Source organism: Bacillus rossius, chromosome 1, assembly GCF_032445375.1.
Source record: "Bacillus rossius redtenbacheri isolate Brsri chromosome 1, Brsri_v3, whole genome shotgun sequence".
NCBI classification, from domain to species: domain Eukaryota; kingdom Metazoa; phylum Arthropoda; class Insecta; order Phasmatodea; family Bacillidae; genus Bacillus; species Bacillus rossius.
In genome coordinates, this window is record NC_086330.1 from 363,528,953 (window position 1) to 363,556,137 (window position 27,185).

At 33.4% G+C, this 27,185-nt stretch overlaps 1 protein-coding gene across 1 annotated transcript; it reads left to right on the forward strand.

Annotated features, from left to right (window-relative positions):
- Window positions 1-26,070, forward strand: LOC134528336 (glutamate--cysteine ligase regulatory subunit-like). Its single transcript, XM_063361879.1, has 7 exons — window positions 1-251; window positions 5,319-5,452; window positions 6,903-6,974; window positions 10,539-10,665; window positions 17,046-17,245; window positions 22,619-22,733; window positions 24,909-26,070. Exons 2-7 carry the CDS (start codon window positions 5,345-5,347, stop codon window positions 25,058-25,060), a joined length of 774 nt encoding a protein of 257 aa, XP_063217949.1. The 5' UTR covers window positions 1-251; window positions 5,319-5,344; the 3' UTR covers window positions 25,061-26,070.
- The last annotated feature ends 1,115 nt before the right edge of the window (window positions 26,071-27,185 follow it).

Below are 27,185 nucleotides of genomic sequence, written 5' to 3' on the forward strand. Positions count from 1 at the left end.
AAATATTTTAGTGGCTCTATTACGCATATTTAGTTTAGCCCCCCTGTAATATCTATATGACCCGAGACCGTGTATATGACCGTGATCGTGACTAGACGGAAAAGTTTGTTCCTAACTCTATACGTGACGTCACGGTTAATTTTATACAAACTATGGTTGTGTAATGTATTTGTGAATTTTGAGTATATAAGCACGTGTTATAGAGCGCGGGCAAGAAGTTTGAGCGGCGATTTGAGTGTTCATTTGGACAGGTATGACTGATAATTATAAATGGGACTCAACTGGTTATCTGTTAGCTGTTCATATGCAGTGCTTAGAGAAGGCAGTGTATTTTTTTGAAGCTAACTTATCCTCAGTGTGTAATTTTTACAATATATCCGAAAAAGATTTTTTAAAGGGATATTAAAAATTGTGTAAAATCGTAAGAATGGTTATGTTATGTTAGCTACGTTATAATAGTGATGTCATTTGATTAGGTTATTGCATTAAAAAATACTTTAAAATTGTAGAACCACTGGTTTAAAATGTAGCGAAGAATATAACCAAACGTTTGAGTTTTTTAACATGGCTAATCTAACCTAACCAGTTATTGACAATTTAAAAATATTTTAACAGCAGCTAGCTTGGGAGCAACGACCATATAGCTTGGTAGTAACCGGTGGAAGCTACGGAGGGCATCGAGGTGAACGGAAAGAGGGAGAGATGCCTTCCTAGTTATGACAGGAAGAAGTGGAATGGGCTGGAGGAAGGAATGCTGGGGATGAGAGATGCAAGGGATATGAAGAGATGACTAAGAGGGAAAGAGGGTACAGTGAAAAAGCCACCGGTGAAAACCCAATTGCAAGATCAGGACAAATATTGAAACTATTATTTGTGGGGATTTTAATATAAACTATTTAGAAGACAGTCATTATAAACAACGTTTAAACTCCTTATTAGGATCCTTTAATCTTACTCCCACTGTTCAGTTTGCCACCAGAATACAATCAACTTCTGCTACTATAATTGACAATATATTTATTGAAAAACAAAATTTGGATAAATATATTGTTATTCCACTGATAAATGCGTTATCTGATCATGATGCTCAGGTTATACAGCTGCACAATATTGAACTTACAATGGAAAAAAGGAATAAACAAAACAAACTTAAAAAAATAAGGGCAATAGATAACATATCAGTAATACATTTTATAGCTGATTTAAAAAAGGAAAACTGGATTAATACATCCACTGATAATGATACAAATTTACAGTTTAATTTATTTCACTCAACCTTCTTAAGGCTTTTTGAAGCAAATTTCCCTCCAAAATTAGTTCAGGTGAGGGAGGGATATCAAAATCTGTGGTTAACCAAAGGCATAAAAACGTTGTGTAAAAGGAAAAGAGAGCTGTATTTGCTTTGCAGGACGTCAAATGACGCTGTACTCAAATCTTACTATAAGAATTATAGCAAAATACTAAGCAGAGTCATTGATAAAGCTAAGCAGTTCCACCTTCAAAATTTAGTATCAAAATCAAAAAACAAGGCTAAAACTACTTGGGATATAATTAAACATATGACTGGTAAAAGTAACAAGCCTAAGTCAAACTACCCTATTACTGTAATAGTAAATGGGAAATCGTTAGTAGAAGCAACAAATGTAGCAAATGCTTTTAACACCTACTTCTTAGAAATAGTTGATATGCTATTCAAAAATCTGTCGACAAAAAATAACCCCATAAAACTTATGCAGCAAACTCTGCCTAGAAAAACGTGTAATTTTGTATTTACCCCCACAACACCTACAGAAATTTGTGAAATTGTACACTCTTTAGCTCCTAAAACTTCTACAGGCTATGATCAAATATCAAGTGTACTACTCAAGAAATGTATCAACAAGATCAGTGCCCCTCTTAGTAACATATTTAATAAATCATTTTCAACAGGTATCTTTCCAGAACGATTAAAATTTACCATTGTTAAACCTCTCCATAAAAAGAATGATGCGAATTTAATGTCAAACTACAGACCCATTTCACTTATATCAACATTTGCTAAGATAATGGAGAAATTAGTACATAAAAGACTGTCTAAATACCTTGAGTCAAATAACCTATTGACTAAAGATCAGTATGGATTTCGCAGTGGTAAATCCATTGATGACGCAGCGTTTAAATTAACATCAATAGTACTAAAATCCCTAGATAAGAGAGAGAAGGCTGTGGGTCTTTTTTGCGACTTAACCAAAGCTTTCGACTGTGTGGACCACAAGATACTTCTAGACAAACTGTATCATTATGGTATTCAAGGCACTGAATTACAATGGTTCACATCCTATCTAACTCAACGATATCAACAAGTAGCCATAACGGATCAAGACAACGGTGAAATATTCTCGGAAGTAGGTGTAAACAAATGTGGTGTCCCACAAGGGTCTATTCTTGGTCCATTGCTTTTTATCTTGTATATAAATGACTTGCCTTGTTATATAGCTGATAAAGCTAATGCAGTTCTCTTTGCTGATGATACCAGCATACTTTTCACTCAAGCTAACCATCAGACTCTAACTAACAATATACATGAAACGCTTCGCAACTTAAAAATATGGTTCGAAGCAAACAAATTAACATTAAATCTAGAAAAAACAGCATTTCTTAAATTTAACACAAGCTACGTGCAGAATAATGACTTGCAAGTTAATTACGGAGTTACAGTCATAAAGGGATGCATGAATACCAAATTCTTAGGTCTTCATTTAGATAGTTGTTTGAATGGGAACACACACATACACAACATTATACCTAAACTAAATGCAGCCTGCTTTTCATTACGTACTTTGGCTCATTATATGAACCTAGAGTCACTTAAGCAAGTATACTTTGCATACTTTCATTCAATAATGTCATTTGGTATAATTTTCTGGGCACAATCTTCCCATAGCAAGCACATTTTCATTATACAGAAGAGAGTCATCAGAATTATGACGGGAGCAAAAAAACTGGACTCTTGCAGACCATTATTCAAAAAACTTAACATTCTTACTTTTCCTTCACAATATATATATTCTACAATTAAATTTGTAGTAAAGAATTTTGACTACTTTTTAAAAAGCTCAGATGTGCACACATACAATACCAGAAATAGAAATGACCTCCACTTGCCACTTAACAGACTCAAGCTAAGTCAGAAGGGTGCAATTTTCTCAGGCATAAAACTATTTAATAAGTTACCTGAGAGTCTGAAAGAGCTAAGCAAACAAAATAATAAAAAATTCCAGAAGAACCTTAAAATATTTCTTTTATCTCAGACATTCTATACAGTGGATGAATTTCTCACATACTAACTGTTTGACATTTTATTCTACTTCTTGTAATACAATAACTTTTATCTCACATTTGATATTTAGTATTGTATAATATAATAAGAAGATCCACTATTAAAAAATTAATAAATCTGTCAAATATAATAAAGTCTCAAGCTAAATGTATATGTGAAATGGTGTCTAAATATGTAATCAAATACTATACATACTTTTGTTATTCTTTTGTACATAGATTACTGTATTTATGTATTGCTGTGGGTTTATGTGTAAGCGCTGATCTTAGATATGTTATTTTTTAATGTATATAAAACTGACATGTTCCATATCCCAGAACTCAAGCAGTTTGTAAGGGGTCTACGGAATGAAATGAATAAATAAATAAATAAAATAAAAAGTGAAATCAATCAATAACCTCATATTCACACCATATTTTTTAATGTAGTTAACCTAACTGTTGTTATGTTTTTATTGTTTTAAGAACTTTGGTGAGGTTATAGAGAATGAAATTCAAGAGTATGTACTTTTTAGGGGCATTTATTTTTATTTATTTAAATTTAGTCAGTCATATTTAGTGATTATCTCTGAAGTACATTAAAACCTGTCATATCCGGACTAATATGGCGACTTCCTGATCCAGATTTCACAAGGCCATTTATAAATAGTTTGAGGGCCAGAAATAATTAACTTGTTTGTTGTTGAATGTATTTTTTTTAGATGGTTTGGCATTTGTATTTTTACAAAATATATATGTGTAGTACACTACTGTAGGTACATGTATTTAAAAAAAAAAGTTCGAAATGTAATGTACGCAAAACATTAATATGTACATATGCATTTTAATTCTACAGTCCATATGTATAGAGTATTGTACTTATCAATATACTTTAGATTATATTGAAATACTGGAACATTATTTTTGAACACAGTAAAATATGTATAAATTATTTACAGTATAGTACATTACACTGTACTCTTAAAATACATAAGAGTAAATTTGATTCAAACTTTTTACTTACAGTACGCCTACATCAGTGAAAAAGTTTGTGATTTTCGGCTGCTTCACCCACTTCACACGTTTTTTCGAAGTCATGTCTCTCAACCTTCTTAAAAGCATCACTTCAGTTTCACTTGTTTCATCTTGATGTTGAACATAACTGATCAGAGATTCGATGATGATCTTCAATGCCTCAGAGTGACTCCTTACAATAGGCTTTTTGTCATCCTCTTCGGGTTAAGAGATTTTCTCATCGCTATTCACACCATTTCTAAAATATCACTGTCTGTAATTTCGTTGACTTTATTATCTTCACTTAACCATTTCTTGATTTCATCGTCATTGATTTCTTCACATCCAAGCAGATTTTTTACGAGCCCTGCAATCCGACTCTCTTCTTCTTGTAAACAGTTTTATTGATTGCTTCTGGTTTCTCCCCACTCCATTTTTTTTTTTTCAGTTTCATCATGATCCAACAGCTTTATCCATGATCTAACCAGTGTAATCAGTTTTATGTCATCCCATGCTTAGGATACCTACATCACCACAACTAACATGTTCACCTTTTTTTAAGGATTCCATAACACTTTCACCCTCATCCATTCCAGCAATCAACGAGTCAGTAACTTACGACGATAAGTACGTTTCAGTGATCCAAGCACACTTTAATCCATAGGTTGACAAAGGGATGTCACATTTGGGGGTAAAAACACACATTTTATGTCACTATTTTTCAGTTCATCTTCACATGGGTCTGAGGGTGCATTGTCTAGTAGGAGCACCAGTTTTCTTGGCAAATTATTTTTTGCTAAATGTTTTTCAACTTGTGGCACAAACAGCTTGTTTGTTGTTTCCATCCCCCATCTGGCACACTGTCTCCCACACAAATTTCGCTAACCAAAATTGAAAAATTAGTTTGGAGGTATGTCTGGATATTGGAGGATCCACATATCACAGGTCCAGATGTGACAGGTTGTACTGTAATTTCTTTAGAGTATATCTTTCGTTTACAATTTCAGGTTTCACATTTCTGGAAAGCAACAAAATGCTGAAGAATGTACCTGCGACTGTCAATAAAATTCTTGTACACACAGAAAACATTCTGAATTTGAATGAACTGAAGATAAAAGCAGGACAGAATCCAACTGATGAGGTGAATTAATGTTTTTTTTACAGTAATACCTCATTAATAAAAACCCTGTTAGTACAAAACTCTCATTTATACAAATTGTTTTTACAGGACCTAGAAATTATATAGGCATCACAGTGCTACATAATTTGTTCAGTACTAAAGTATTTGTATTATGTAATACAAAGTTTTATTTTGTTCCAAACGTAAACAAAAGCAGTCAAAGTTGGTTAGTACAAATATTCCAGAATAATGATAAGAAACAATGTGAGTTTTCAACAATGTGAAACTTAAAAAAATATTGTGTCCTAGAGAATGTCTTCTCACCTGTTTTCTCATGCAAAAAAAATAAATTAAATGTACCCAGTTAATGTAGCAGAGCTGAAAAAACATGTGATTATATATGTGTGTGTGTGTGTGTATAAACACATGTTTATATATTCATTTATTTATGACTGATCCCATTTCTTGGGAAAATTATTGTATATTTCTTTTTGTAGGTCATTTCTAAACCTTTGCTTTATTTTTCTGTTTTAAATCCTTGAACTGTAGTACTTACAGTACAAATTATTTTTCAAGCTATAGTTGTAGCCATCTTAAAATTGTATTTTACAATCCGTAGAAAAAATATTTTTAAACTTTTATTTAGAAACCATAAAAATTGTGATAAGTTTTGTAATAGAATGGTTAGTACAAACATTATTGCAAAGTGACAGGTTTGTATTTTTGAGGTTTGGCTGTATTTTTAATCTTTTACAAGGTTTGTTTTAGTCACTAAGTTTTGTGGTTTTATTTTATTATTTTATACCTTGGAAGAATGTTTAATACTCTCACTTAAGGCACAAATACATATGTTGGCATGAAGATGTTTGCGCTGCACTAAGACTCGCTATCTTAAACAGTTGTGAGCAGCAAAGTAGTACATAAATTTGTATGGCTTAAGGTTTTAGATAGGTGTTGCATAGCATATGTAGGACTAGTTGTGGAAATACACAACATGGCTTTAGAGTGGTTGCATATTTAAAGTCAGGGCAGTGGCTCTGAAGGACCTGTTCTCTTAATAAAGTATCTAAAATGGCTTCGTTGAACTTTACCAAGGACATACAGAGACTCCCTGAACATAATTTGTGTAAATAATTGCATATGAAGGTTTGTCAATGAAATTAAATGTATATATTTGTTAACAAATGCTATTTAAAACTCTAGCAGTACTAAGATGTTTGTCCAGAATTGCTTGAGACTTTAAGCACATTAACACATTAACACATTGTAAGATTAATGTTGCAATCATTGTTTAAGACACAAATGAAAATAACTACAAGTCATTTTTATTATGACATTATTTTACTTACTCATACTTAATTTAATATTTAAAATTGGTAAATTTGAAATGAATGCAAAAATTTTCTATATCCATTTTTCCTTGTGTGTGTGCATGGCAGACTGCCAAATGTTTGTTTGCTTCTGTTTGCAGTTGATCGAGAGCCTGAAAATAACTCTCGACAGGTGGACTCCAGTTGACAATGGCACGACCGACACACTGGAGGTAATTGCTGTGCTGAATTAAACATTAAGTTTGTTCTAACAAATGGCCACTGGTGTACGTGTACTCTGCCAATCTCGTCCTTATGCCAGTATTAACAAGGCCTTTCTGTCCATGTTTATGTTGCTTCTAACATGACCACTTAATATAGATTTTTAGCCTGGAACCAATCATGCCATCATTGGTAAATTCTTGTAATAAAATGCAACAAGTGTTACGTGTACTTTGCTTTCAGAAAGACAATGTGCAGGAGTGGATGTGTGAATGCAGATATCTGCATGTAATTCTGCATGTGGAGGTTTGAAACTTAAAGATTTCCTTGGTACAGAGGGAACAAATTAACTGCCACGTTGTTAAGTTCAGAAGAGCTAACATGTGCTATTGTTACTGCTGGAATGTTTTTAGCAGTTAGTAGCCAGAATATAGCATACTGATGTACTGACAATACTGTACTATTGAACTTGCTGTTCCATTTTAATTTGTTTTACTGCAATATCACAATTTGTGTTTGCGCATGCTTTTTGTTTAAACTTGGCCAATATTTTATTTGAATATTCCTTACATTTGACTTGCCATTAGCATAGATGTTGTTTATAAATATTAGTGATAGACTGGAATTGGATACAGGTTTCTCAGATAGGAATCTCTAATTAATTTAGGTCTTGAGGGTCAAAAATAAAATAATATACCAGAAATAAAAAAAAAAAACTTTTGTGTTAACCATCCATACCTTTAAATGTTTGTTTCATGAACCAAGTTTTCTGAATCAATCATAGAGTGATTTTATTCACACAATTCCGTATTAAAAAAATAAGAGTATCTTGGGAAATGGTAATGGGATAAGTATGAAGAAAATCACAAATAGAGCTAGTAAACATCTGTGTTGGAATTTATTATATTTCCTACAATATTTTTTTATATAATTTTCTTGAATGTAAAATCTGTCAAATACTAGAAATAGGATGGTGTTCCAGGATTCAAATGTCTCATCCATAAAATATAGTATGTACTTAAGGCCCCGTCTGTACAGGCACACATACAGTGCACAGTTTCAGGAAAAACAGTGCAATTTGAAAACTACTCAAGAGATAACAGGTCTGTTTACGAAAATCATTTAATAATTTGCTGAGGGTAGGAAAGTACTTTTGATTTCGGGTGAAGTTTTTCAACTGTATTTTTACTGGAGTTAAAATGGCTAAATGCTGTGTTTTCAGAATAATTTTTAGGTGAAAAAAAAACTTAATGCTAATGGACTTGCATTACACCTTTATCTCCATTTCTATGCCATATAATGTTACAGTCACCACACAAATTTCACATTTGTCCTATTGACGACGAGAAGACTGCGCACCAGTTCAGAGCCTATACTGCACTGAGCACTAGTGAGCGTCACACTTGTCATCCCGCCTCGCTAGCACACATACACCCCGACTAGATGATCACAAGCAACAAATGATGAGTTCAATCCACTATTTCTCAAATATGAATTTCAAAATTTGATTCTTAAACGAGTGTCTCGAATCCGAATGTAGATCTCTAGAGTCAAGAACAAAATAATATCTGAGAAAACAAAACAAAAAAAAATTCAACTCATTAAATGTTAATTTTGAAAAAAAAAATTTGTTTGTGATAAATTAACATTTAATGAGTTGAATTTTTTTATTTTTTTTTTCTCAGATATTATTTTGTTCTTGACTCTAGAGATCTACATTCGGATTCGAGACACTCGTTTAAGAATCAAATTTTGAAATTCATATTTGTGTGTGTGTGTGTGTGTGTGTGTGTGTATATATATATATGTATATATATGTATATATATGTATATATATATATATATATATATATATATATATATATATATATATATATATATATATATATATGTGTGTGTGTGTATAATATCTCATTGTATTTTGCATCTAATGTGTATTATATATTTTTGAATAATAATTTGATACTTGATTCAAATTTTGCGTAGTAAAAACCAGGATTTGCAACAAAAAAAAACTAGTCTGGAGTGATTTTGGGAAACTATCGACAACTGAAATCGGGATGGATGGAGTGGTTTTGAAACCCGGTATTTTGGAACGTACCACCTTGCTCCATGTACGAGAGTGCAAAGGCAGGTAAATATTTACAATCGCGGTAGATGCCAAAAAAAAATGCTAAAAATCCGAAATTACTTTTATTTTATGCTCTTTCACTTCCTCTTTTCAAATCAACCGGCGGAGATAAGAAATTCCAAATACTTTAGGAGATATCGAATTTTTTAATTTCATGATATGTAGAGTCGCGGTAGATGCCAAAAAAATGCTAAAAATCCGAAAATACTTTGATTCTATGCTCTTTCACTTCTTATTTTCAAATCAACCGGCGGAGATAAGAAATTCCAAATACTTTAGGAGATATCAAATTTTTTAATTTAGCAATACAACGCCCGTTTAACCCTTCGAACGTCGCCATTTTTTATTTTGACGTGTGTTAGTGAATGCGTAATAAATAAAATGGTCGATTAGGTCAGGTCAGTTACATTATAAATACTTTCAAACTAAGCGAACATTAAAAATAATGTGAATTTAATTTAATGGTTCTTTAGTTTTAAATTATTTATAATGTAACTGACCTGACCTAACAAAACCCGGACAAATGATGAACATCAACAACTCACGTAATTTTTTTTTTACTTATTACTTGCGCAACAATATCCAAAAAAAAAAAAAAAAAAAAAAAAAACTTTAAAATTAGAAACGTTAAAAACTCACCTAAGTTGGAGGCAGGTACATTTCCTTTGTCACTATAAGGAAATGATGTAGTCGTTCACGGCAGAAGTTTACCGATTAATTAAACATCGTATTGAACAATAAATGAATAAATAATCACGTATTGGTTCATTTGAATACTGACCAATCACGGAATAAATAATCACATATTGGTTCATTTGAATACTGGCCAATCACGGAACAGTCACGTGACAAAATTGTCCAATAAGAAACATGATACTCGTAAACAAGAAACCTTATTATCTATGACAAGAAACAATGGTCATCGCCGCATACTACGCAGGTATTGTGATGAAAATTAAAAAATTCGATATCTCCTAAAGTATTTGGAATTTCTTACCTCCGCCGGTTGATTTGAAAAGAGGAAGTGAAAGAGCACAGAATAAAAGTATTTTCAGATTTTTAGCATTTTTTTTGGCATCTACCGCGACTCTACATATAATGAAATTAAAAAATTTGATATCTCCTAAAGTATTTGGAATTTCTTACCTCCGCCGGTTGTTTTGAAAAGAGGAAGTGAAAGGGCACAGAATAAAAGTATTTTCAGATTTTTAGCATTTTTTTTGGCATCTACCGCGATTGTAAATATTTACCCAAAGGCAGCTTGATAGTTATGTTTTCCATTCAAATTTTCAAAATTCCAGTAACTGAACGTGGTGCGTTTTAATGAAACAAGTATTTGAACTGTACCGTCATACTGTTCCCTTCCAAGCTTTTGATGTAGATTTTTTTTTGTCCAATGTTTTGTACCAAGTTTGTATTTGGTGGTGGTTTTCTGTGCCTCCAGATTCGTGGGAACAGTGGACATTGTGCGTCCATTCCCGAGTCTGAGTCGAGAAGTGACCTGAAGATCAGCGTGAAGGTGTTCATATCCTCTCTCAAAACTGAAGCATTGAGCGAGGCTCTTGAGAAAGGTTAGCCATTTTGTACAGTTAAGTTTCAATCCCGTCCTATGCTAATATTAACTTTTCATCCAACTTATGTATCTTGTCATACTCCTGGTCTCGCGTTTGACAAATTAAACCAGCTTTTGACAAGATGAGTTTAAAGTTACGAAAAACATGAGCAATTTTTCTTTGTTTAGTGTTTGTGGTTGGAGAGGGTGATATATTTTTTAATGATATGAGAAATGAAGGTTTTACCACTCCGTGTAATTATACTCTTGTAAGGGAATTAGTAAACATAAATGCCCTAACTGCATAAATTGTATTGAAAAGGTTGTGTTAAAAGTGAGATATGATTAATGGTAGATAATTTAATTGATATTTTGCATCAGCAGTTTGTACTTTTATTAAGAGGAGTAGGTAAAAATAATGAAAATCTATGGTTTCAATAAAGCTCAAAGATTTATTTATTTTTACATGAACCTTTTGTAAACATGGCTGTATTTATTAAACATAATTCTCTTTTTGGTAAAAAAAAAAAGTTACTTTCAAGAATCTTTAATATTTAATTAAATCTTAGAAAGCTAAGCTTATTTGAGGCTATATGCAAACAGCTTGTTTCCAATGAGCAGTGATTATCATTATGTTTATGCAACAAAGTACTAAAGGCCAATTTTAAACAGAGCTTAACAACACATTAGTATTGTTTAATAATGAATTGCATTTCACCAAATATTTTCTCTCCTTTAAGATATACAACCATCATTTAACTTAAAACAATTTTGGTCATTCAACTTCTTAACTGTTGTTTAGCACTCACAAAAATGACTGCACATAGTGTCAGCTGATACCTGAAGACAAAGAAGACACATAAATAATCTCAAATTTTTAAGCTAGAAAAATTAGTTACATATGATGGTGGTGATAATGATTTAAATGCATGTTTTTAACTAAATAAAGAATGTGCTAAAGGAAAGTGAACTAGTGCTTGTGTTTCCAACAAATGTCGCATATATTATTTTTATGAATAAATATGTTCAGATATAATTTTATGTGATAGTTTTAAAATAAATAAGTTCATACTCTAATTTTTAATTAAATGCTTTAGTTTTTGGTTGTGATAAAAGTTATATATAACCATTTACACTTAGTGTGGCTATCTTTATTTCCTTTTCATTGGTTTGAAACAAAACCCGAACCTTTATAGACCAATGATTTTTACTTCCTAATTATGGGTTAGTCAATTATTTATAAGTATTGCATGGGCCCTTTCTATTTATTTCAAAGATTAATACAAAATGCATGGACATCTTTGAGTTGAATATCTCATTCATCTATAACATATTTAATTACTACCAATGTATTGAGAACATGATTTCACAAATCAATTCAAGCATGAAATTTAAAAGGCCAAAATTATATTTCATATATTATTTAACAATTGCATCTCAATTTTACATGCACATTCGAACATAAAGACATTTTCATAATGTTATTACAGCTAGGCATAGGTACGATTTCAACTGACAGTAACTTAACCTGATAATAACATTTGATGTGCTTTAAAAATACTTGTTTGTAAAATTAATATAATGAATGTTTAAGTAATTAAAATACTTATTCTTTATTAATTATATTTGTTTATATATTTAAATTGATATGACCCAAAAATGTAAAAAATAGAATGGCCACTGCTTTTAATTTAATTTCTAACAATCTTTAATAAAGTTGAACCATGCTTAACTATCTGAAGTTAGGTAAACACAAGAAATGTGTGGTGAAGTGAAAAAGCTTAACAGTTGTTTTAAAAGGGTAGGTAACTGTAAATTACACTTAGTTAAACATCTGTTAATGACAGTTTGGTAAAAATGGGCCCTAAATACAGCTGTGAGGAACATAGACATACACAGCACAAGCAGTGAGATACCTACTTCAGGATCTTGCAGACCTTGAAGGGCCTTCGTTTGCCAGTGTATAGTTTCAAGACCCTGAAAAGTCCTTTAATTTTGAATGTTTCTGAAAACAAAATAATCCTAAATAACATTCAATTGCAAGAGTAGTGGTTATTCAGTGGACTCTCATTAAAAAGTCACCTAGATGACCCGGGTTCGATTCTCAGCGGGGTGGAACCAGGACTTTTCACAAGTGGGGAAACATGGAGGAGCACTATGCCATGAGCCCCGGTGGGTTTTCTCAGGATACTCTCGTTTTCCCCATCCATTCATTCCATACTCATCATCTCTAATGACCTGGATGTCGATGAGACTTGGAAGCCTCGATTTGTTAATTAATTCAGTAGGGATGTGCGAATCCTTTATTTTCAGTTCGGTTTGAATCCGATTTGAATCCCTGGCAATATTTGAGATATTAATCACAGAATAATTAAAAATAATGTGTGTTCTATTTTTTCTAACTGTAACTACTGGCAATTATTTATTACACTGAGATTGAAATGTTTATAATTATGTAAACTTAATTAATAATAAGCACTTTAAAATATGAAAACCAAAACATATTCGATTCTCCAACTCAATCGTAATAAACTGCACGCCACAGGGAAATCTCAGTTTTATAAACGTTTCAGTAAACGAAACCATTTTTTCTCCAATAAATAGCCAAGACTTTTTTTCTTGTAGGTATGTAATTGTTTTTAGTTTATAGTTTACTATACGACGAAATTCGTAATTATAGTTTAAGCTCTCAAAATCTCGAAATTATTTTAATGTCACTGTGTTAATTATTTAATTTACATATCTTTATTTGATACATCATATTGTAAATACTTACGTAATAGTAAGCTAATTTTATTTTCACTGCTAGTATTTTTAAGCCTTATTAAATTAATTTATAACTTTTGTGAATATTTGTAATACTGTTTGAATCCATGTACGTACAACGATTCCGGGTTCGGGTAATTGTTGATTCGAACCGTACCCGAAAATATTGGGTACTCGCACATCCCTATAATTCAGTCATTCATTAGAAAGTACTTCGCTTTTCAGATCCTACCAAATGTTTTCCATTCATTAAAAATTCAATATCAATTATTTTCTTAACTAAGAAATAAAAACCAAAATTGTGGATTTTTCATATGCATTTTAGTTAGGGCTGTGCGAATGTGACTTTTTCAATGCAAATCAAATGTGAATCAAATAATTGCAAATATTTGCGAATAGCGAATAATTTGCGAATATTTTCTAATTAAGTTCTAAGTATAAATCTGAATAATTACAGTCAAAATTTGGCATATTATAAATTGTTGTTTAAAAGAGTAATGTTCTTTAGCTTTATATACATTTTTATTACTCAAGTAACATGTAAATTTTTATGTCTATTCTAATGTTTTAGTAATAAAACACAATCAGTGGTATAGAAATTTCATCATCAAAAGCCAAGCCTACACCTTGCCATCAAAATTACGTAAATTGCAGTGCAAAAAGACCAGTTCCTTTACATGTTCTGGATCCAGGCATTGCCTCTTGGAAGTGACAATGTTCCCAGAAGCAGAAAAACAACGTTCTGAACTTCACTTCTTATTCTGAAAATTAAAAACAGCGAAAAATGTTTATGAAAGAAAACAGATCTTCGATGTATCAGTTTTATATTCCGCAATAAATAGTCAAGCGATTACCAATCTATATATCGAAGAGTTGTTTATTACAACTGCTCGTAAGCATGGTCATTATTCCGTTGGAATCAAACGTGTCAAGGCAAAATAATTTTTAATGAATTTTGTTTATCGGGTCTTTTTAATTTTATCTAATTATTTACGTAACATTTTCGGTAGTTTAAAAAGCGAATGCGCTGGAGCAATTCTAGGAACACAATTCTCTGGCCATGGGCCGCTCTGCTGGCCATAACCATAAACGGACACTTTTTCTTTTTTGCTGTAGCCATGATGGCAGCTGTGTTTACTTTTCTATCGTTAAAAAAAATTCTCTAGATTTGTATTAGTAAAATTAATAGAATGGTGATCAAAGAGTATGTGTGCATTAGTTTTTAAAGGTTATTATTGAAAGCTGATGCGCTGGCATTGTTTTAAATAGTTTTACACTTTTATATGGCAAATGGCTGGCCCAAAAATTGTGCTAAGGACAACTAGATATAATAAATTAATTATGCTACACATCACGTAAAGTTTGTATTTAAATCGTAAGCATTTATGATAATTTTCACGCTACATTGGCTTTAACTGTTCTCAGCATGCCCATTTACCTAACCTAAAATTTGATGTAAGTAAAGGTCCGCTGACAATTTTTTTTCTTCCATTAAGTCTCTCGGTAAAATGATTTCTCGAGGTTCGGCATATTATTGTATCACACATTTTGTCAAACAAAAGTAATATTTTAATACATTCGAAAACTTTCGAATATTTGTAATTTTCAAATACCTAATTTGGTTTCGAATGTGAATCGAATCAAATATTTGATTTGCACGAATATTTGCAATTTCGAGTATTTGCACACCCCTAATTTTTAGTGTGACGTGACACGTAATGCACAGTAGCCACATACGTTAGAGTTCTGAGCATTAACAAAAGTACTTGGAAATGTAAATAATGTATATGCTCTATGAGTGTTTTTCTAATCTACATGTTTTCTAAGTACTTTATTGTAAATGACTCTGACAAGAAAAAAGTCAACATTTATATTTATACACATTTAATATTATTAGTTGGTCCCTGACAAAGTACTTGAGAACATTAGAACCCTGACATAATCCTTGCAAATGTGTTGAGCACTATCAAACTGGTTTATGAAACAAAATCATGCTTGAACATTGCCTATTTGCTTTCGGACATCCCAGCTGTGGTAACAGGGTTGTTTCTGATCTCTCCCTGCCGGCATGCCAGATTCCTGGGAGGTTCATGGTGGTATTCCACTTTTTTTCAGGCCTGACATCTCAGCAGCGACTTTGGAGATGGTAGCTCATGACAACACAGGCCAGGGATATAGAGTAAAGGACTTGGTCACAGTCTTTAGCAAGCAACCATCCCGGAAACTACCTGGAGTGTTGTCGTGAATCTGTGGAAAACCATAATCGCGATGGTCAGACTGGTTGAGTAGTTTGATCACTCGCCTCCTGCCAAGGCGGGTTCAAAACTGTATTTTCCGAAAGTGAGAAACATGACGGCCGCAGATGTTTTCAAGGTGCTCCTGTTCACCTCGCTAATGCATTCTGACAGTGCTCCATCATCGGCACCATGGTGTTGGCGTGATGTTGAGTCCTTCATTTGTTCGTCCAACCCGGTGAATCTCAAACATTTTGAAGTCTGGGCGTGTTTAAGATCCTACAAATAATTATAGGCACACTATAAATGAATTTCTGAGAAATATGTTATGATAATTAAGTTAAATATGTATTACAAAAAACAAACATTGTGATAAAAAATAAAATGAAACATATAATAAGTTTATTTATTCTTGTATTTTTGAGCGAAGGAGCCTATTGAGATGTGTTAATAAACAGAGCTGTAAATTCATAATTTATTTATTGATATTTATTTATTTATTTATTAGTACCATGCCACCCACAGTTGGAAAACTTTTAAGGTGGGCACAACCTAAAAACAATCATACGGACAAAACAAATATATAAAGGATGATTGCAGGCACAGCACTGCCGGCAGGCGGGCAACACCGGCAAGTAGGTTACACTTACAGGCAGGAACCACATACTTGCAGGCATTACAGACAGGACAGACACACAAGGACAAAAAACAACACATCTACATTACTTTTTAATAACCAGAACCACCCAAGATTGTGAAATTACTTAATGGTAAGAAATAGAATATGAAAAGAGAAAACAAAGCAAATGAAATAGAACACTTATACCTGTAAATCTCAATAATGATCAGAATTTGGAATATAAATATTATTTACAATGTACTATATTAAATTAATATAACAAAAATTATTTTATTTATTTCTTTATTATTTATTGCATGTTATATATATATATATATATATATATATGTGTGTGTGTGTGTGTGGATATATATATATATATATATATATATATATATATATATATATATATATATATATATATATATACATACATACATACATACATACATACATACATACATACATACATACATACATACATACATACATACATACATACACACACACACATTTAAAATTCATACATAAAAACTTTTTTTTTCTTTAATTGTTTAGGGAAAAAAAGCATTTTGTAGTACTAATTTGATTTATGAAAGGAATTTATCAAGATAGTCAATAGAGATTAACCGATAAATGCTATAATGTCTATTATGAATTGAACAGAGTACGTAGGTACTTCAGACTGTAACTGTAATGAAGTGGTGCGCTAGAGTGGCTATATCTGGACGCAGGGCGCACCCTGGATGGTTCTAGATGGTCTGACGTGCCCGGTTGCAGTGTTTGCCGCGCTGGGGGTGAGCTTCGTGGACTCGCTGGTGCTGGCCTACCCCAGCCGGTCGGAGCCCGACGCGCTGCTGCCCGCGCTGCAGGAGCTCTGGCGAGTGCTGGAGAGCAACGTGGTGCTGCAGCGGCTGGGCAGCATCGGTGTCAGCGACGTGGACACCGACGTCTTCATCTCGCTCTACCACTGGGCCCAGGTGACGCTGCACCGTTTCAACTCTTTAACGTGGCGCGTTTCGGGAATTCGCGGTGTTTAAAATTAAATATATCATATTGTTCGGACTTTGTGACTTATGTCCTCGTTGTGTGAAGTGTTACTTGTGCCCCGTTTGCGTGTCGTATAAATAGAGACTGGAAACATTCGCGCTTTGGATGACCTCTAGGATAGACTCCACAATCCCCTACACACTCGGGCAAATGCCACCTGCTCATTGGCTATTGCTTCGTGACACCTGTCAACTGGAACGCTTTTGCGATTTGATACTTTTTTGGTTGAAGGTTTTTAATTGGCTGAAAGTCCTTCAGATAAACTGTGAGTCGTGATCACAGAAGCAATATGAAGGTACAGGTGTTCGGATTCCAGCATATCGTGAAATTAACCCGCGAATTTTTTCCGGTCTCCATGTATAAACAGTTCGGAAAGATGGCGGGCCGCGTGCATACCGTTCGTTTGATTTGTACATGGCTATCGTTTCGTTGTCATAGTTGTATTCACTAAATCAGACTCTTGTTATATTTATGGTCCTCCGGAAGAAATTCGTTGAAACAAAGAACAAATGTTGTAAATTATTATGTTTTGTTTTGCTAAGTGGTAAATTTAAAATCAGTGGCAGACATTTGCCTCTGTGATTTTTTTATCACAAAAATTGCGTTTAAAGGTCAAGAAGGGTTTCTGATTATTTTTTCCTTCCTGTGCAACATTCTTTAGGTACGTTTGGGTGAAGTTGCACTCAGTATTACGCGGCGCAATTGCTGGGATTCTTCTTCCCAAACTTTATCACGTGTCTACATGTCTTAAGTACTTTCATCTGTCATGAGATTTAACAGCAAAATGGTGTAGGGTGCATTTGAAATTTTGTAAGCTGAGGGTTACAGAAAGGCATATAGTGGCATAAGTTACGTGTTCACGGTATGCATGAGAGTGATACCAAGCGATCATTGCACTGGAAGAAATGATCACAAGTGCATAGACATACGTGGTTAAAAATTATAATTTTAATTTCTTTCGTATGAAATTAATTTTATTTACTATTAACTTTTGTACCATTGAATGTGAAATGACACTGCTTCTAAGCAACTGGATATTTGGATATCGTCCCCCTTATGCCAGAACCACGAATGTGCAAAAATCACTTTTTTTGATATGTACATAGGTAGAAAGTATTTTTAAATATCTATGTTTTGCCATAAACACGAATGTTGTATCTCTATTCCTGTAGCAATAATTGCAAGTTATTTTTACACGAAAGTGGAATATTTGCATTTTTTGTTATGCCAAAATAGTGAATGTGGTACATTCGTGAAATTGTCTTGAAATATAAAATTATTCTTTAGATAAAATCACGAATGTGGCACATTCGCGATTTTGGCATTTCGAAGGACATGCAACATGTAAACATACCCCTCATAATAAGTTTTTGGAAGAAGACGAGAACCGTATCCGAAAGCATATTTTGTGTTATCCTTGTGTTGAATCCCATTACTGCAGACAGAAGAGCACAAAAAAGTATTTAGATTCCAGTTTGAATATTTTCATAATGCACCCTGAATTCCAGGCAGAATGCAGAGATAATAAGTTACCTTCTGTGTCCCTTGCTAAGTATAGAGCAATTTTTAATGAGTATAATTTGGGTTTTTTCCCAAAGAAAGACCAATGCTGCAAATGCCTGGCTTATGATTCACTTACAGAAGGAGATAAGCAAAAGGAAACAGAAGAGCATGATAGACATAAAAGAAAAGTAGAACTGGCCCGCCAAGAATGTAACACAGACAAATTAGCTGCAAAAGATGATCAACATATTTTGGCCTTTAACTTTGATTTGCAGGCTCTTTTAAATACTCCTAAAGGACTGTGTGGGCAAATATTTTACTTACGAAAGTTAGCAGTTACATTTTACAACTTGGGATATCAAGATGGAACATGTTATTTTTGGAATGAACTTGAAGGCAAGCGAGGAGCTATTGAAATAGAAAGTTGCGTTTATGAGTCAACAGAACATTGAAGAAGTTCGAATGATGTCGGATAGTTGTGATGGACAGCAAAAGAATGTAATTTTTATATCAATGTGCATGACACTTTGTCAGACTCATCCAGGGCTCAAAACCATTGATCATAAATTCTTCGAAACAGGACATACTGAAATGGAGTGTGATTCAATACATTCGAAGATAGAAAAGAAATCCAAGAATTTTCCTGTTTATGTTCCTGAAGGGTGGGCACAGATAATTCGAACAAACAGGAATAATCCTCGTCCACTTGTAGTGAACACAATGTTGCACGACGATTTTCTTGACTTTAAAACAGACTCAAAAAGAGTTCCGAAAATTCCCACCAGATCCATATTTTGGCTACATTACGAGAAAGAGAAACCTCAATCGCTGTTCTTTAAAACTGATTTCAACAAACCTTTTCAGGCAATACAAATAAAGAGGACAGCAGGACGGCCCTCAAAAACACAAGGAGTCACAAAGGCACACAACGAGACATTCTCAATCTCTGCGCCCAAGTACAAAGATCTATGTACAATGTGTGACAAGTTGATAATTCCAAGAGAACATCATGCATATTACCGAGCATTGAAAACTAGTGAAGGTGTACGTGATGCACTTCCAGAACCAGACAATGATGAGCCAGATGAAGAGTTGATGTGATTTACTACCGGCACTAAATTTTGTGTTTTTTTCATTTTCAGTTTGTATTGTTAAGTAGTATTGAAATTTATATTTCATAATATTCTAGAACTCTATGGTTTTTTTGTTTTCAGATTGTATTGTTAAGTTGTACTGAAATGATTTTTTTAGAGTGCTTTGAAGAATATCGACAGAATTTATACCTGAACCCATTGTTTTCCATTGTAAATTTATTTTATTCCAAGTGTTTTCAGACTGTGTGCTGAATAAACACTTTTAAAGAGCTGATAATGATAACCAATCAATAAAGTTGATGAATATATTTACATTTAAAATTAAAATTGAGTCTTTTAATTGGATTTTATATGCCAAAAGCACGAATGTGTCATACTTAATTTTTAAAAATTTTAAATGTCAGGGTAGAGGACATTATTAACATTCAACAAAATACTTATTCTATTTGTTTAGTTTGTCACTGTATCACGTGAATAAACACATTACTTCAGATTAATATTTCCTAATTTTAAAGTGGGTTTAAAGTTACAAATCTAAATATCTCAAAACTTGTAAAATGCACATTCGTGGTTCTGGCATATGGGGGACGATATGTAAATGATGATTATCTAGATATTGTAATATATCCTCACTATATCTGCAGAGTATCAGTGATCATTTACAGGTTTTTTAATTTGATATTTTGTGTTTTCAGAGTTTGCTTTTCAAGACAAAGTTAAAATTAACATGTTTTGCTACAGTCAACAGTGTTTAAGGTAAATTAATGTATTTTGACATTTTGCGCTCAAATCAGCAGTGTTGTAAAAATAAATTCTTAATCATGAATGGTTTTGAGGGGTGTACAAACATCATTTAAAGCGGCTTCTGATTGCATATCTTGATAAGCAGATCATAGGCGTGCGCAGGACTTCAGTATTGGTGGTGCCAGATTACACAACAGCCCTGTCATCCACGGACCCCGAGCCTGAAGCGCGGGGTCCGGGGGGCCTCCCCCGGGAAAATTTTGATTTTAAAGCGTAAAATGGTGCTATTTAAGGTGTTTCCGAACAAAAACATTAAATACACAGATGTAAAAATTTTAACATTTTAACGTTATATACGCCAAGAAAACTACTAAACTATTTACAGTTTTAAGCTTTGTTGAGCCATAAAGTAAATTGCACAAAATTGTTTGTCTTACATGTTTTCTGAAGACGCCAAATAAATGCTAGGAAAAACATTCTCAAATGTTAAGTTTTAAAATCAAAAAATCAAGGGAGTTTTTGTAACATACCTTAAATATGTAAAATATTAAAATAATAAAAATACACAAATAAGAGTGGGCAAAAGTTTTAGTTTTTGGAATTCAACAAAAATGTTTTGTCGGCGACTGCATATAAGTCATCAAGTAAGCCTATCCTTTTAACTAACTAAACTCTCTCTCTTTTTTTAAATAAACCCTGGCGGACGGCGGCTATTATTCCGCGCGTCTGCCGAGTGGAGTGAACAGTGGACACCGAGCGCGCATTCTATGTAATTCGAGGAGAACTATGAGAAGTATTTACATTTCAGAAGTTTCGTAGCCGCGGCCCGCGTGTACAACACAAGTAATTGCAACTGGCTTGTTTCCGTGTGTAAAGTTGGTTCGATTGATAATTGATATACTGATAGTGTTATGAGCACATATCTGTAACTCGACACGATTGGAAAACATATTTTTTTTGGAAATAATACAGATTTTTGTAAGTATGTATTATTTCTGCTTGTAAAAAACAAAATAACGTTAACCCTAATGGTGGTGCCAAGGCACCTGTGGCACCTACCGTGCGCACGCCTATGAAGCAGATTACTCATACTGATTATCAAATGGCATGTAAAACAACGAAACACCTGAAAAACTACACTTTACATTTGAAAATTATTTGTAGGGCTGAGATAGTCAAAACTTTGAATACTATAAAATCTTTAGTATTCTAAAGATTTCATATTATTAAAAGAAAAAAATCTGAGAAATGGAGATTTGAAATTTTGAGCACTAGCACCTTTGTAGTGGACATTGACTACATTATTTCTGATAAGCTATCAAAGACATGCTTGTCATTGCAGGAGATTTTTCTAACATAAAAGGAAAATGTTTGTATCCTAAACATGTGAAAAAAAATTTTAATTAAAAAAATTCAAAAATGTTTCTTTAAGATGTAAATTTCTTTGCTTTTGCTCGTATATTATTTTAATAATTCAATTCTAAATTTGAATTTAAGAAAAAGTGTATTCGACTCATCACTGTTTATTTCACGTTTGATTTCCATGTACTAGATGGTTTAATATCAGTGTGATTTCACACAATTGTACAGATGTTAGGTGACTTGTACTTAGCAGATACAATAGGCCCACGTATCCAGACATGTTGTTAATCTGGACGAGATTTAATCACAAAGGTGATTTGTTTTGTTAATCTTACATCAGTTCATAGGTTAAAAACTTAATGTCTGTATAGTAGTATTAAAACTAAAATTAAGCTTCAAGAAAAATTGTATTTATGAAATCAAAACATTTACATAGTTAACTTTTTTATGTACATTTTAAGGCAAATTGCGTCTAATCCGGATTTCTTGTTGTCCGGACGGGGTCCTTTCCCATCTAGTGGGGATTGGCGAGACTTGACTGTAGCAATTGTTCACAGCTAGTGTTTCAGTCGGGATGCACGGTGGCTGTGTGTGTTGCAGGTGAAGCCCAGCATTGTGCAGATAAACCTGGCGACCTGCTGCGTGGTGCCGCCGGCACTGCAGGACTTCACCAAGGAACACAACGTGCAGCTCCTCACGCACAGCGATCCCTTCGGTAGGTGCATTCCAGACATACTTGCATTCTGTTTGTGCTGTGGATGGTGCATTCCAAACATATTTAACATTATACTTGTGCTGTGGATGGTGCATTCCAAACATACTTACCATTCTGCTTGTGCTGTGGATGGTGCATTCCAAACATACTTACCATTCTACTTGTGCTGTGGATGGTGCATTCAAACATACTTGCAATTCTGCTTGTGCTGTGGATGGTGCTTTCCAAACATACTTACCATTCTGCTTGTGCTGTGGATGGTGTATTCCAAACATACTTACCATTCTGCTTGTGCTGTGGATGGTGCATTCCAAACATACTTACCATTCTGCTTGTGCTGTGGATGGTGCATTTCAAACATACTTACCATTCTACTTGTGCTGTGGATGGTGCATTCCAAACAAACTTGCAATTCTGCTTGTGCTGTGGATGGTGCATTCAAACATACTTGCATTCTACTTGTGCTGTGGATGGTGCATTCCAAACATATTTAACATTCTACTTGTGCTGTGGATGGTGCATTCCAAACATATTTAACATTCTACTTGTGCTGTGGATGGTGCATTCCAAACATACTTAACATTCTGTTTGTGCTGTGGATGGTGCTTTCCAAACATACTTACCATTCTGCTTGTGCTGTGGATGGTGCATTCCAAACATACTTGCCATTCTGATTGTGCTGTGGATGGTGCATTCCAAACATACTTACCATTCTGCTTGTGCTGTGGATGGTGCATTCCAAACATACTTGCCATTCTGATTGTGCTGTGGATGGTGCATTCCAAACATACTTGCCATTCTGATTGTGCTGTGGATGGTTCATGCCAAACATATGTTGAATAATAAGATATACCGGTCTGCTCCATTCCTTAGTTGATGCACGTACATGCTGTTTGACAAGGAGGTTTATTAAGACATTTCCCATGTGTTTAAATCAACTGACAGTTTTTTAGTTTACAGTGACTTAATTTATTTTGTTTTCTTTCCTTGCTATTCTGAAGGGAAGTTAGCTGAAGATAGGGGTAAGTACTGAGATGAGTGAAATAATCACAGAATGAAAACTGTTTGTGGATGTAATTTCTTGCTTCTAGAATTCTTTTTTAAGCGTGCTTGTCCCATAAATTTTATGTAAATAGATTTTAATTGTGGTGGTGATCAAGGTACAGGGTACGGAACACGTTTGTTGAACAATTTGACGTCGTTGGATATAATTATGCAAAGGAAGCGAATAGCTATTGAGGGAAAGCAAAATATTGTATGTTGATTTGTTACATTATTATTAATTTGTGACAGTACTGATTCATTGCATTTTATTTAATGCTACACAAGTACCATTGCCATTGTGCGTGCATGGAAATAAAAAGTCAAAAATTATTTTGGTTTTTATGGTTTATGAAAGTGAAAAATGGCACTGTTAATATGAAAACCGGATAACCCGCACCCGCACTATCAAGAGTCCACTTGTATTTGTTCTTGTTCAGGTGGCGTCAAGGGATGGATATTTGGATTTAAAAATAAATTCACCACATAGTTTCTTTTAAATCGTGCTTGACTTGTTAACATTTTTTGAATAATGTATCTTAACTGGGTCTTTGCAAATATCAATATGGGGAATAATTAGTTTCTTTCTTTTTTTCCTTCAAAATATGTATGCTTGTTATTTCTCTTCTTTAGTTATATATACTTATTGACAACCAATAAAGAATAAGCTTAAATTTAATTTTTAGGGATTTATTTTTGAAGTGGTTTTAAACAGTTTGTTGTTTGCTTGTCTTGTTTTTCAACAATTTCAACTTATCAAAAACTTTAGTCTGAGCTTAGTAGTTCTGCTGTTCATTTTGCTAAACTTTATTGGACTAAATAATATACGTATTGAATTGAGATTCACACATTGATATTGTGCAATAATGAATAACCTCAATTTTTACCATTGCATGAGGTGATTTGAAACAGTTTCACTACACTTTGAATAGAAACTAATACTTGTTATTTTGAAGTGTAAGCTTTTGGTATTGAACGTGAATAATAAATTGTTGTTTCTATAATTAAAATTGGGATGTTCACACAGGTCTGAAAATTGACACATAACGCTAACAATCCTTGGTACTCGAATACTGTCAAGTATTTCTGTTTCATATCTAACCCTGTAAATGTGCCTGGTTGTCATTGGTGCAGAGATACTACCGAAGGCAGCGCTGAACGAAGTGTTTGGAGCTACGGAAGACGACGTGAGCTTGTTCTGGGCCCTGAGGTTCCAAGTTCACGTCAAGTGCCGTGGAGTTCTCGCCAGTAAAGGTTACCTACTGTGCGTGCATCGCACTGGTTAGTCAGACAGAACAAAATAACACAATTGAAGTTTAGTGTATCTAGCAGCAATATATTTTTTCAATGTTGCTGGTACACAGAAAGGTGTTAAAAAGTTTTTCCATACACCATACATCAAGGGATGTCAAAATTTTCCAGAATTGAGTTGTGGAAAACTGTCAAAAAACTACTTTAGTTGAATCCAAAGAAACACAGGTGCTGTATTTTAGTTCAAAGAGTATTATGTTTATTTTAAATTTGTGTAATATATGTTTCAAAGAAAGCTGAAAGAGAATATTTCATGTACAAAACAATGTGTTGTCTAAATTTTTGAATATTAAACAGTATTCTGTTGCAAAGACTAGTATTGGAATTTCCAGAATATATAAACATTGTGAAGCAAATTACTGCAGTTTCTACAAGAAAACTGTAATGTGTTATTACAGGCATACATTAACATCACAAGAGAGTATTGTATACCAAATTTCCTTAGGACGATGTATTACTGATGCTCTCATTTCTTAATTCAATGATCTAATGTAAGCAAATAAAAGTTGTGTGCTCATATAAAGTGCAGAGTTCAAAGTTCAAAGGGTGGCGGTGTGACAAATGTCTAGAATTTTTTCGTCAGAGGCTGTGAGTAAATTAAAATATGAAAACTAGAGAAATGTGTCAGACAAAACTGTCACGTAATTTTGAACTAAGAAGTTAAATAAGAGGAAAGAAACTCTCTCAAGACATGTCAGTGTTTCAGAAACACATTTACTTGTATTATTAATTATGTAGTTATTTTTGTAAAAAGGTCTGCATGGGAGAAGTATGTGAAACCAGTTGACTGTATTGTAAGTTACAAATAAATGGGGTTATATTGTAATGATTGCATTGTAGTATTTAGCATATAAATTTAAGGTAAAGATGTGATGCATAGATTTTTTTTAACATTTTTGATTTTCCAATATTCACATGCTTGTACTTTTCTGTGAATGTTTTTCGGAATGAGTTGCAATTAAAGTTGTTGTCCAACTGCGTAAAACTAGCAAAATTCTTCTTCTAGTTTTTGGTGAGTACTTGCTGTTAGCTGCCGCAGCAAATACATTAGAGCGGGGCTGCCACCACTTTGAAAACAATATCCTTGATTGAAATGTGAAATATCCTGTAAAATCCTGTACATTAAAAAATACAAAAAAATATGCAATTTTTATGAAAATTACTTGATCATAATGTACCTAACTATACTTCAATCAAAACAATTCAATTTTTAACACTTTATACAAGTACAGTGAAACCTCGTTAATAAAATACCGGTTATTTCAAAGTTCGCGTTTATTCGAACACTTTTAATTCCCCTTCAGACTGGGATAGCATATTTAATGTCAATCAGTACGGTTAATACGAAATATTCGTTATTATGTATTACGAAGTAACCTCACGTCCGCTTACGTAGTGTACTATTGTTTTATTATTGGATAAACCGAATGAAATTTTAGAACAAGAATCGCACACTTTAATCACGTACACGCAGCTTCACTATAATTCTGTTAACGGCAAATAATTTGTACGGTAAATGGTCTACAGTCAAACCTCTATCTATCGAACTCGCATGTATCGATTGTCCGTGTTTATCGTATACTTTCTACGGTCCCGGCAAAATTGCCATACAACTAAGGTTAAAAAAAGTCCGCTTGTACCGATGTTCGAATTATCGTTTTGTCCGCATTGATCGTACAAAATATGTGGTCCCGTCACTATAAATTATAATAGATGATCGTTTAACCATAAAGATTTTGCAGAAATAACCATTTCTTACAAAGAAACCGTCATAAAAACAGTAATGATAGTATACTGTAGTAAAAATCAACTTAAATCTGCAGCCAAGTAATGGAGCACGTAAATATGAAGAAAAGACAAATGAACAACAACTTACGAAGAAATTGGATGATGTACCATAACTACAGTACAAACCCAATTGTTATCCTAAGATAATTACCATAAAAAGAACTAAAGATTCTTTGTCGATACCATAATTACTACAGAAGCACGATAGCTACCACATTTGCACTACAGTTACCGTAACAACCGAGATCCGAGATGTATATTTACCGTGACGGTAATGTATTTATTTATGACATATTAAAAATAAAGAACATT

Bases quoted from the DNA above. Each gene is read 5' to 3' on its own strand.
- LOC134528336 (XM_063361879.1), top strand. From the start codon at position 5,345: ATGCTGAAGAATGTACCTGCGACTGTCAATAAAATTCTTGTACACACA. The intron at 6,975-10,538 runs GTAATTGCTGTG...CTGTGCCTCCAG, and splicing joins GCACGACCGACACACTGGAG to ATTCGTGGGAACAGTGGACA. The intron at 17,246-22,618 runs GTGACGCTGCAC...TGTGTGTTGCAG, and splicing joins CGCTCTACCACTGGGCCCAG to GTGAAGCCCAGCATTGTGCA.